Genomic DNA, 12727 nt, shown 5'->3' on the forward strand with positions numbered 1-12727 from the left:
ACCTGTTCTTCTAAGTATACAACTTTTTCTTCATATTCCTTAATTTTCTTCTCCACCGCTGTGAGTTTGGCATCTGCTTCTTGCCTTGATGTTAACTCTTTCTCCAACTAAAAGTGCATCAAATCACAAGAAAAATACGAAATAAGTTTTGCTTTATTGGTGAAGTAAATTGGCAGGAAAACACCCTTCAAGCCATTGCCTATCTACCAGCACTCTGCAACCATTCCATACACATGTTAATGTCAACCACTGACCATATCACCAAAAGGAAAACACATCTTGAAACATATTGGGCAGTGATGAGATCTACAGTACAAGTGGAAATTTCTGCACAATTAATTGTTTGCGCTTTGCCAATTTGGAACTCTTTCCTTTTGTTTTGCTGGACATATTCGGGGTGCTGAGAGTGCTAGCGGCTCTTGATATGCATGAATATGAATGCTTTATATCAATATTCCAGTATTTTACATAAACTGGAACACACACAAAAGTGTGAAACCGTTCACTTTTGTGCACATGTTATTAAGGAGAATCTTATTTTAGTAGCAAGATGGCAGATCCTGTTACAGAGTGCAAACAAGTAAATACAAGTCTCCTACACCCTGGGAGGAAACGTGCAATACGACTAAATTAAATTCATTAAAAAAGGCCCAAAACCCAACTATTAGGCCCTGGGTCATATTTAATCCTCATTTAGGCCTAGGAAATAGATTGTCTGTGAAAAATGAGCAGGATCTGACTTTTTATGACAATTTGGCTAAACTTTCAAAATGTGTTACATTTCAGAAACACCAAGCTATTCGTTAGGTGGCGTAAGCTGTGTGGGCTATAGGGTGATCTAGTTGGCATTTTTCTGCAAAAAAATGCTGGACTCTGTATATAATTTCTACAATGGATGTCTTCATCTGACCTTCGACTTGCAGAGAGGGTGAGTTTTGAAGAACTGAGTCGCTCTGGAGTCAAGAAAATGACGTTTTCCCACACCCTGTTTGTACACAAAGTCAATAGGGGCTATTTACTGGTGTGCACCCTACAGGGTGTATGACTTCCATCATCCTAATAGGAATAATCATCAGGAGAAATTAGTCTCCTTTAAACTTGCATACAAACTTACCTCTTTCTCATATTTTTCTGCTTTTCCAGCCATTTCTTCATATTTAGCTCTCTCAGCAAGCCCCTCTGATAAAGTAAAATAAAAATACAGAAAATTTATTACATTATATGCAATTATTGATCTGTATCTATAATATGATCCAACTACGGTGACAACTCGTGACGTCATGCTGGACAATTCCATTCACTGTCAGAGGATGTTTGTTGGTGTAAATGCAATGGCGCATGTTAAAATATGTAAGCAATATACCATTGATTTGCTCTGAATTGAACAGGGCACCTGTCACACTAATCACTCTAACACCTCTATTCAAGTCAATCCTTTAAGGCCATATTAAACTTTGTTGCTGAAACAAAGTATCCTACATGCTCTAAACAGGACTGATCGATCAATTCAATGTTAAAGCAATACCAATTTATGGATAAATCTGGGATAAACTTTTATTTACGATTTTATCAAAATACTAAAATTCAGATCACATATATTATGCAACAAAATTAAAAAAGAATATACTTACCAACAAGTGGTTCCACATCGATACTAAATTTTGATGTATGCCTAAAATCTGGATCGGTTCCTTCTTTGTGAAGTACTATTTGTGATATACATTCCTCTATTAATTTAAAATATTGCGGTCTGTGAACAGGAGAAAATACAAACACCGGTTATCATCAAAGCAACTTGGCGTAGTGTTGGGTCTTAAATAATATAATAATAATAATAAACTAAGATTTATAAATCACCTAATAACCTCATAGCACTGTACAAGCAAAACAATCTCATAGCACTGAATAAGCAAAACAATTTACAAATTGTTACAACTAGGTCTGTAGTCCATGAGTACCGGGTGCTACAGACCCCCATAAATCGGCCAAAGGTCTGCTTAAGAAGAATGTGAGAAAAAAATAACACAATTTTTGTGGCTCATTGGGCTCATTTTGAGGCCAAATTACCAAATTGGCCTAAGCTGCAAATCCTTATAGGGAACACTGGTGCAGACTATTATCCCAATGTTGAAACACTAACACTGCCAGATTCCTATTGCGACCCCTGCACAAGTAAACCGTCGCTAAGGGTACTTGGCTGGTACTGTGCTGTACCAGTGGAGTACCAGTGTAGTACTAGTGCCTTATCACTGGTACTGTGTAGGTACTCTGTGTGTACAGTCACATACTTTGGCTACACGTAACCTGTGCGGGTGACTGCTATAGGAATCTTGTAGTGTAGTTTGAAACAAAACAAAAAAAAATTTATAAATATTAAGTCAAAAATAATTTTATGATTTTATAACTGAATTGGTATTTTTTCCTTGTGTGTCACTTATAGCAGTTAAATTTGAGCGACAAATAATTTACTATGTAAAACCAATATTATTATTTTCTAACCATCTGCATACTACCAAACACTACACTTGGCGTACCTCCACTTCTGCTAGGTAGGAGCAGGCAACCCAACTTGAGGAGCGTTAGAGTTAATATCATTTCTATCACTCAAATATGTTCCATGACAACACAGTTTTGACTTACCTAATGAAAACATCCTCTCTTATGAGTAAACAATGTTGTAATATTGATAGGAAGAATGGCTCGGCCGGTGTATCTGTTACTACTTGCTTTATAACCTGGAAGGAACTATCGATATCAGTGCACAATTACAGTTAAGGAAAGTCAAAACTGAATATCCTGTAATTCTAACTAAGCTATTTATAAATAAGCCCCTAATCATGATACAATACATGTAGGACACACTTGAAAAGAGAAGTGAAAGAGAAAAATGTTATGCACTGGACTGCTTTTGCAACAACATATATCATATTCATTCTAGGTGGGAGCTTATTTTTACATACGTATAAATTTACCAAAACTGTTTGTCCATAGCCATCTGACTGCTATTGTTTTTTAGGCTAGGTTTTACAAATAATCGCTACATGCAAGTATGCATCATTCTCAAAATAATCAGAGGGTGCATGACAGGAGTGGTGTACCAGATTCTAAAGTTGCACCCGTTTAGTTTGATCCACAAGTTTTGACTAGTTTATATAATAAGCTATGTCACCCACAAGCCACACTTTATTCCATGACTATGCATCATTCTCAAAATAATCAGAAGGTGCATGACAGAGGTGGCAAACCAGATTCTAAAGTTGCACCTTTTTTATTTTATATAAATGTGTCACCATCTTGGTTGGCAACGCTACTGTGAAATGTGCAATCTTGCTCAAGATGTAACAACACAATATCAGTGGCTTCTTTTTTAGGTACATTTGGACATGGAAATGTATGAGACATTTTTTTGTAATATTAGGCACCCAAAATGAAATCTCCACTGAAAACCGTACATATGATGGCCATTTTAATCTACAAACTCGGCATGTTTTTTGGTGAATAGGCATGGTGTAGGTAAGCTTCACAAAATGTTTTGGGTGTGCACTGTGCAGTTTATAGTATCACAACCTACAAATTGAAAAATTGCTAGGTGAGTGCTTATTGGCGCATGTGCATTTAATGGAACAAAACCCAGTAATTAAATTGAGAGTGAAAAAAGAAATTCTTAAGACCTAATTCCACAAATGAAATTACCAAACTATGCATTTTGGAAGAGGAATGTGACATGCAAGCATCAAAGTGCCAATCTTAAAGAATGATATGGCAATTTTATAATTTACACATAATTTACAACCCACTTTGACAGTAGAGGTTAGATTACATAAGTCCAGATGCTGCCATGTTTGCAGTAAAATAGTGTGCCCAACGGATAACACAGATTTCCTTGCTAAATTTATGGGCCATTGCCAAAAAAATAAATTTTGGTCCCTAAGAATGACAATCTATTACAATTCAGTTCCTATAGCTTTATGTATGGAGCTATACAAAGTCTGGACTCTCCTATTGTGTAAGATACAGGAGGTACAGTAAGATACAGTAAGATACTGTTCTCCCATGATCCACTTGGTAGGGTGTACAAGCAGCCAGCAGTAATGGAGAGCGAGTGGAAATTTTAAATGTGCCTCAACTTGGAAGGAATTGAACACAGGACCTCTTGCACCAGAGTTAAAGACCTTTACCACTGGACCACGCTGCTCTTTACATCAGTTTTTGGGAATAAATCTTTTATATTTTAAGTATGCTTTGAAACATGACAAGGATATTCCATTTCCACTTTGATGCCTTCAAACCTATGTGAGAACTCATCAAAGTCATCATATCTATGATCGCTAAACACTCCCATCTGCACACCCAACTCTTCACTTTGGTTGTCATATAACAACTGAAATGCAAACAAATCAAAATATTATAAGCAATTTATGGTTTACTATTCAAACAAGGCTCATTTGTGATATGATTGTTAGTTCATACATACGTTTTAATCTGTTATCAAATAGCACTTGTGATTGGGCTACTCCAGAAATTTTCCACACACCCCCTAAAGATGACAAAGTTAAATTTAAAACAAAATGTGGGATTTTCCATGAATAATATCGCAAAATTATATGCGATTTCCCGAGCCACCCAAACCATAACGATGGGATTTCCCAGCCAAATATTTAGAGTGTACATTTGGGAATTGGGATTTACATGCATTTAAACCAAAAAGTTATCGGAATTCCCAATTTTTTACATTCCGATGTGCACCTGGACGGGAAATAGGATGTTCTTTTGACATTTCCTGATGGGAATTCCCAAGCAATATTGAGGGGGAAAGCTGTGGGAAATACCAAAAAAACACAGAAAAATTGTATTTTTAAGAATGTTGCATATTATTTTTTCTTCTTAATTTATGAAATATAGGATGTGCCATTTCATGCAATTGACGTACAAACTCCAATTTCTAGTCCCAAGGTCTGTGCAAAAATAGCTCTGTAAGATGAGATAGGGAACCAGTTCATGAAGAGTTGTTGCTAGGCAACAACCGATCTTAAGTTTCTATGGGCCGTTATCAGTTTACAAGTAATTAGGATTCATAACAGAAACTCAATAAAAAATGTTATGAGCAAGATTACTCTTAGCTTTGAAAAAATGATGGGTTATGACCAAAATGTTTCCACCCAATTCATTTGTCATGCATTGAGCATGACGCTTCTATGCGATCACATTCCGCGAGTTGACATTTTGCAGACACAATATGCCATGTATACAGTATTGTTGATTTTCACCCCTTTATGTTATGCATTCATTATGACAACAAACTGAAGGAAACAACTCGGAACTGTTATTATAATGCCTGTATTTGTAAAAAAAAACCTGACAGAATATAACCATCTATCCAATCAACCTCCTCAGTGGCTGAGATTGAATTAAGAATTTCATTTTTCTTCACTCTAAGACTGACAGTTAAATTGTTAAAACATGAGTTGTTGGGAGTGACCTTCTTTCCTCAATCGTTACCTTCAAATCTTTTTCCCTCTTTTGATTCAATTAAGCCAGCATGTTTATATGGGCTATTCAGCTTGGCTTGAGCATTTTGATTGAGCCTGGTCCCATCAGGACCCAAGTGTGTTTGTGCATGGAGTGACTGTTTAAACAAGAAACTTACCGGTAATATGTCATGAAGGCCTGTGCGTAGGAATTCATTTCTAAGATGTAACCTAAAGTCTAAATCTTCTGGTGTACTTATGATTGCATTAGTTAACTGCATACAAACAGTCTGCAAAGAAGAATACAAAAAGGTACAGTTATAATCAAAATTATACAATCTTACAAAATCTTGTCAAGGCATACAGCAATTAGTATATTAGCTGCAGACAATGTAAACTATGCATACCTTACTAGGCCATAATTTAGGACCTTAATTTAGCCATGGCACAAACTTCCATAAATAAGATAAATAAGATGAGTTAGCATCTCAAGTGATAACACTTTGAAGGCTGCTGAATGCCAGCAGTAGTAAGCCACAACTGTCGATCATTTTAGGATACCACTGGCAGTCAAAGACCATGTTGAAATATTTCTACATCACTATTCACTTCTTTAAGTTTTTTGTAAACAAATTTACAAAATGGAACTGCAACTTCCCTGGGTTAACTTCTTTGTTTTGGGCAATTGAAGAATTGAAACTTCTTGTATTTTTGGACAAAATAAAAAACTTTCAAAGTATATAAACGTAGTCTGCATTTAGTCGCAACAGTTAAGTTGGCAAAATGCACTTCTTTGTTGTTATTTTGTAATCACACACACATGGTCTTTAACCATTCTTTGCATGTCTTATCCTTAGTACAAACCAGAATCGGCTCAATTGTTGCCAAAATATTAAAACAATACTTGATCAATCTTACCAAGAGTTGTGGGTTTTCTTCTTGCTTCAACGCCTCTACTATGGGTGAAAATCGTGGCCTGCTTTTGATTTCAGCAACTTCTGTTAATGCACCTAAAACCTTTTCATGTCTACAGAAAGGGAAAAAAAGGTAGAACATTAAGAAATGACAAGTTGTATTGGGTGAATCAATATTTCTCTTGCATTTATCCTTCAAAATCAAAAACCAGGCTAACGAAAGTGCCAGAGGAAAAAATCTTCTTGCATGTATTGACATCGGTTAGTGTGTATGGTGAAAAGTATGCACACTTGACTATTACCAACACACATGTGCAGAACCTCTTTCCGGCCTGTATGGAAATGAGGTGTTGACAGAGTCGGGCATTTAATGGTTTTAAATCTGAATCGCAATTCTAACAAGACAATGGAAACACTCAGTTTGGGTCAATAGATTGTGGGTTCAAACCCAAGTGAACCTCTTTTACGATTGCCTATAAGTATTTATTTTTTTAATTTAGAGAAATAAGATCACTAAACAAAATAGGCACTGCAACATGCTGATAGGTTCTTGATAACAAAAAGAATTGAAGGAAATGTAGGGTTCAAGAGCACAGAATGTTGACAATATCACAAATATTGTTGAAAAAGGAAAGTTCCATTTTATTTGGTACATATGCATTCATTTACCTACTAATACTGGTGAACTTCAAAAGAAATAAATGTATCTCCATTTTTTTCCAATTTTCTCATCAGGTAGAAACAGTAATTAATAACAATAATTAGGAAAGATTAATTAGGAACAGACAGTTATTAGCCACAAATAAACCCATCAATCATGGATAATGTACCACTACTGATGATATTGAAGTCAAACAAACCAATGGCATTTGTTACTTAAGTGAAATTTATATGAATATGAAAATCGGTAACTCGCATTACGCAAAGGATATGCCAAAAATGGGCACATTTCAATTCAAAAGTTTCTTCAAACATGAAGTGTTCTAACCAGATGAGTTTATGTACTAGGAATCTACAATGTACTATACTGAAGGATGATAGAAAATATGGAGCAAATTCAAACGTAGTAGATAGAGGGGTAACTTGCATTGTATAAACAGCTCCCTGTCAGGCCTCAATATTCAATTTTTCAAGGCCAGTGAGTAAAGGGCACAAAGGCCACTATGTACTGAAGAATGCTTTGACATTGAAGGGCATCAAGGCCAAATCTAAGGGCAGCGTAGCCCATGGCCTTCATGGCATCTGTGAATATTGACGCCTGCTCCCCATTCATATACTCACCCATCAGGTGGGACAAGACATACAGCAGCTAAGAGTTTGACAGTGTCTATCATCATGTGCTCATGATTGTGATCTACAACTGTTGCCATTGTCATCAGAGCTTCCCCTTCCCCATAGTCAAATACAGTCTGGATGCCATATTTGTTGTTCATGAACGCTCTCAGGCACTTGATACACTCATGTCTTATATCAACACTCTTTTTGCCAGGCCTGGAATATCAGAAAACAGAAAGAAATTAGTAAATATAAAGTTTTGCTTTCAAAATAATACAAATTTATTATGTTCAAATACATTTAGAACGTATTTTAGTACTCACTTATCATACCCACAAACACACTCGCTCCCATCCCCCCACCCCCTCTCTCTATCGCTCACTTTCCCTCTCCTCTCTCCTCTATATCCTCTTTTTCCCTTTTATATTACATGTCTTTAGCATGGAAAAAAACCTTTTCTCTGGGCCCGACTGATCCAGATTTTCTGGGGTTTTTTTTGTTTTTTTCATTAATTTACTGTATGCATGTAAAATCAGCTGTTCTTGGCCATTAGTGGATTGACTTTGATGGCTATTGCTGCATGCATGGAATATCACAGATTTATTTTGACTGAAAAAAAGCACAAGCGAAGTGTGGGAAAAATTGCAAAAAAACAAACAAAAACAATTCCAATTTATTTTAAATACCTGATCGACAATACTTGAAAGGTCTGTCTGCCCGTAGAACAAGGATTGCTTTTTCATCACCTATTCTATAATATGATGTCACTTTAATTCTTTTCTTTACATCAATGTACATTTTGAATAAAATGCGTTTAAAAAATATGACTCAAATCAAAGAACTAGATTATTGTATTCATTTCAACATGAAATGTACAAGACTGAAATATGAACTTGCTAAAATATGAAAGTACAATGCACTTATGATATCAAATGTCTTTTGTATGTCAGCAAATTGAACAACATCAGAGCAGTCCCCCACATTACATTTTCTGTATGGTTAAAATAATTGTACTCAAATTTGTGCAACCACCAGACATTTTTTCAGCAAACTACAATATTATGAAGTTAATGTTACATTGACAATAAAAATTGACAGTTCATCAATAATGCATGTTAAAAATAAATGTACAGTAATGTTTTTCAAGTTCTTTGGAATTTTCAAGGTATTGGTCTGCAATCTAAATTGCAAGATGAAATATGACCTGTTCTAATCTAGATGGAAAACCAGCATCTGATAGCAGAAACAGACCTAGCAACAATGGTATTTTAGCACTGGTTCTACTTTTTTATGAGATAGATATTTTTACCGAATCAGAATATATACTATTATAGAATCACTTTTCATTTTTTAAATCACCCCAAATTGTATCATGACTATCAGAAATAATAATGTCTAGATAGTGACCCACATTTTTGACACATGGCTGTCTGCTTCCCATACTAGATTTGAGAATAAAATATGATTTATTTGTAACAGGATTGTCTACTCCAATAACACCACGCCCTAATGATCTCAATCACTATGTCAAAGTCCAAGAATCATAATTCATTTGTATTACTGTGGAATGTGACCACCTTATTATGGGTATGAAATATTTGATACCCCAAGATATGCAATATTATCAGCTTTTGAGTTCATAACCATTCATAGATTAAGATTTTGCCATTATAAATTGTGTTGGTTGAAAAAGATATTTGTCTATAATGCAGAGCAGCTTTCACCTTTAACTGCATAAAAATTTGTGCCAAGCTTCAAATTATTTTGATAAAACATTTCACAAAATGTAACAGTCATACTCATAGAACTGACAGCTTTATAAGTTTAAGCCAAAATATTACTTTCAATCACAAAACCAACAATAATCTTTCTTTCTCTTTGTCTGTCTGTCTCTCTCTGATCAAAATTGTTTGAACACCCAGATAGTATTTGGCAAGGTCCTTCAGCGGTGTCTGACTGCTCTTTTTGATTATCACATAAAAAGAACTAGGTCAGCGATGCTATGCATCTTGATCGGCCAATGAGGTACCAATGTGATGATGACATAATTCAATTAGCCAATCAGAACCCCACTTGTGTAAACAGCACCAAATTGGCAGACCGTTGAAGAACCATGCTGAATACTATAATACTTTGTATGATCATGACTGACAGCTCCATTATACAGGGCAGTATAGGGAGTTTATATTTCACTGATCCTCTATTTATGTCATCTTCTCTTGAGTGTTACCTACCTGTCTGCAAATTCACTTAATATTCTGAGTAGCATCTCAAGACCTTTCTCACCAAACGTCCTCACCCAACTGATGGGGTTACTACCCAAAGATACCCTGAGAGAACTTAATGTGGCTAAGATAGCGCTGGCATCACCCTGCTCATAATTGTGCTTTAACTGTAACAGGTAGTCACCAGGCTTCATTGTGCTGGATACATTCCGACTCTGAAAAGTAAAAACGGTTCACAAAATAATTATTATTCAATGAACATGTATTCAGTCTGTCACACTAATGTCATAAGGTTTCACCAGTTTCACCAGCGTAATATTGAAGAAATAGGAAAAGAGATCCTACTTATGAATTGAACCCAGTTACAAGGGTGAAACCGTTGCAATCATATTTGTAAATTCCTATCATTACAGCATTATCAGACTCATAAAATAACACAAAATTTCAAAGGCATGCACTCTACTCTGCTTGACTTGTAAATGGCCAAAATTATATGTTGTTTGCTACTGCACATGTCAATATAGTCACAACTTTCATTCGCATAAATTCACATCAGCGTGCGCCAGTTACACTTACGCAAAGCACAAATAGCATATAGTCTACCTTGAGTCACCGGCACTAGCTTTGAAGTTTAGCGTGTTCTGTGTTAGCTTAGCGTTACTTGGTGCGTACTTTAACGCATGTGATCAACATGCCGCATATGTACACGCAAGAAACCACGCTAATTCGCAGCACACACTGAACTTCAAAGCTAGTGCTGGTGACTCGAGATAGATATACAGACTATAGGTGCTGTGCCCAACTTTGTGCATGCCATTCTATCAATCCATTGTGTTCTGCTGGTTCTGGGTTCTGTCATTTATAAGTCAAATAAAGTATAGAAGCAATAAGACATGGCTAATAACAAGTACAGGACTGCCCATACATGTATTTTCAAAGTTGAAGAACCATATCGCACACTGAATCCTGGATAATATTGTAAAGAAGCTATGTACATCAGGGAGAGGGGAGGCTGGGAGCTATAATTGAAGACCGAATTAAAAAGACTAGTTTGCGTATGACATCCTGTCAACCAGACCAAAAATGTTGTACTGCGCAAGTCAGCAACCAATCACGTCGCGCCTTTGCCCTGACGTCAGACGCAAACTAGTCTTTTTAATTCAGTCTTCAATTATATCCACACTTTCAAAGTTTAAAGGATCCCAGAATTACAAGCTCCATAATGAAGATCCTGAAGCAAGTGGATAAATTGTGATCCTGAAGAAGAATGGGGATCCAGAAAACCAGGAAGGCCAAGTCCTGAGGTAAATTGACATTCTAAAGCTGTTCCACATCGGTAGATAATTACCAAGAAAGCTACTGAGGGAATATTAGAAAGGAGATCAATTAGCCATATCATGCAAGGCATCTCAAGAACTAAATATCATAATAAATAATGATGCATTATTAACAAAAAACAAATTAAAAAGAGTATAAAAATAATCTTAAAAGCAAGCTAAATTGAATTACCTGCCAGGTAAAGGTTTATAAAAGTGAGCAACAAATAACGAATTACATAAAACAACAAAACAAACTGAAAAATACAATGCACAAACATTCATTCTCTTGTACAACATTGATCCAGCAAAATACATAAAAGCAGCAACAACCAAAGCGTAAAATAACTACAAATTAAGGTGGTAAATGCCACAGGATCAAAACACAAGCATCAATGGTGATAAAGCTCACAGTGGGTGCTACAGGAAGAAATCTTACAACATCATTTAGTAGTAGAGTAGAGCATTTCATGTGAAAATGAAGTGGCAAGACATCCAGGACATGTCTTCTTGTATGGAGGTGTACTGACTGGGAGATGGACTACATGTATGTCCAAAATCTTTATGAGCTACAATGTACATGTATAGTACTTTCTCACTGGATTTTATCCTGGAAGATGGCACATATTGCCCAATATTATTTAACTGGTTGCTTCAAACATGCTCAATATGAGGGGGGGGGGTTGCTCTAACATTTGACTTTGAATTCAGATGCATTCTAATATGAATAGGTACTGGACAACACTCCTAGGTGAAGCCAAGCAACTAGGTTGAAGTGGTGTACCTTTGGTGAAGTTTTTTAATAAAATTGGATTTCTGTTGCTTGATGTGTTGCAGACTTGAAGCTTGTAGGAGTGGTTGCTTGCAATAATGAGCATGGAAATTGTTCCAATCACGACAGTCTTTGGAAAATATAAAAACTTGTAGTCCTTTTGACAGGTAAACAGTTGATTGGCAGTTGAGTGATTGATGCCTTAATTGATGCCAGATTGGGCCGGAACAGGATTGAGCCAGGAGACACTTCTTGCTTCACAGAGGAATATGAGCTTGCCGGCAGCCTCCGCCCTTCAAGAATTCCAATCCATGTGTGATTACACGCGCGATCAAGGGCGGTGCACATCTGCAGCACACGATCTGGTGGCGAGGTGACTACGCCCCACAGATAAACCGCCTTTGATTGTGTGTGTATCATACACGAATCGAGTAAGACAAATGGACCATAGGTAAAGACCCTCTTGAATTCTCAATCATCTTGTCAAGTGTTGGTTATTCGTTTCCTATGCCAAATTTGTCACTGTTGATATCATTGTTCATTTGTCATCCCTCAGATATTTTGTTCAAGAAGCACAGAATCTTCCTTTTTTTTTTTCAAAAGTGCTAACACACACACAGCTTTACAGACATATAATCATTATAAATACAAATATTTAGCTTGCCATGCAAACATGGAGCATTGACAGAAAACATTATAGCAAGCAAAATATTCAATGAATTTATATTAATATTATTATAAAAAATAACTTGCCAAT

The 12727-nt window shown here is 36.1% G+C and overlaps 1 protein-coding gene across 1 annotated transcript in view; it reads right to left on the reverse strand.

Annotated features, from left to right (window-relative positions):
• Positions 1-12727, reverse strand: part of LOC140161191 (protein diaphanous homolog 2-like) — a 63814-nt gene that overhangs the window by 29093 nt on the left and 21994 nt on the right. Inside the window, 9 exon segments of the mRNA XM_072184640.1 lie at positions 3-107; positions 1115-1179; positions 1632-1750; positions 2641-2757; positions 4263-4381; positions 5648-5758; positions 6387-6495; positions 7664-7873; positions 9892-10097. Of these exon segments, the coding sequence (XP_072040741.1) occupies positions 3-107; positions 1115-1179; positions 1632-1750; positions 2641-2757; positions 4263-4381; positions 5648-5758; positions 6387-6495; positions 7664-7873; positions 9892-10097 (1161 nt within the window).

This window comes from Amphiura filiformis, chromosome 9 (assembly GCF_039555335.1).
Source record: "Amphiura filiformis chromosome 9, Afil_fr2py, whole genome shotgun sequence".
Lineage (NCBI taxonomy): Eukaryota > Metazoa > Echinodermata > Ophiuroidea > Amphilepidida > Amphiuridae > Amphiura > Amphiura filiformis.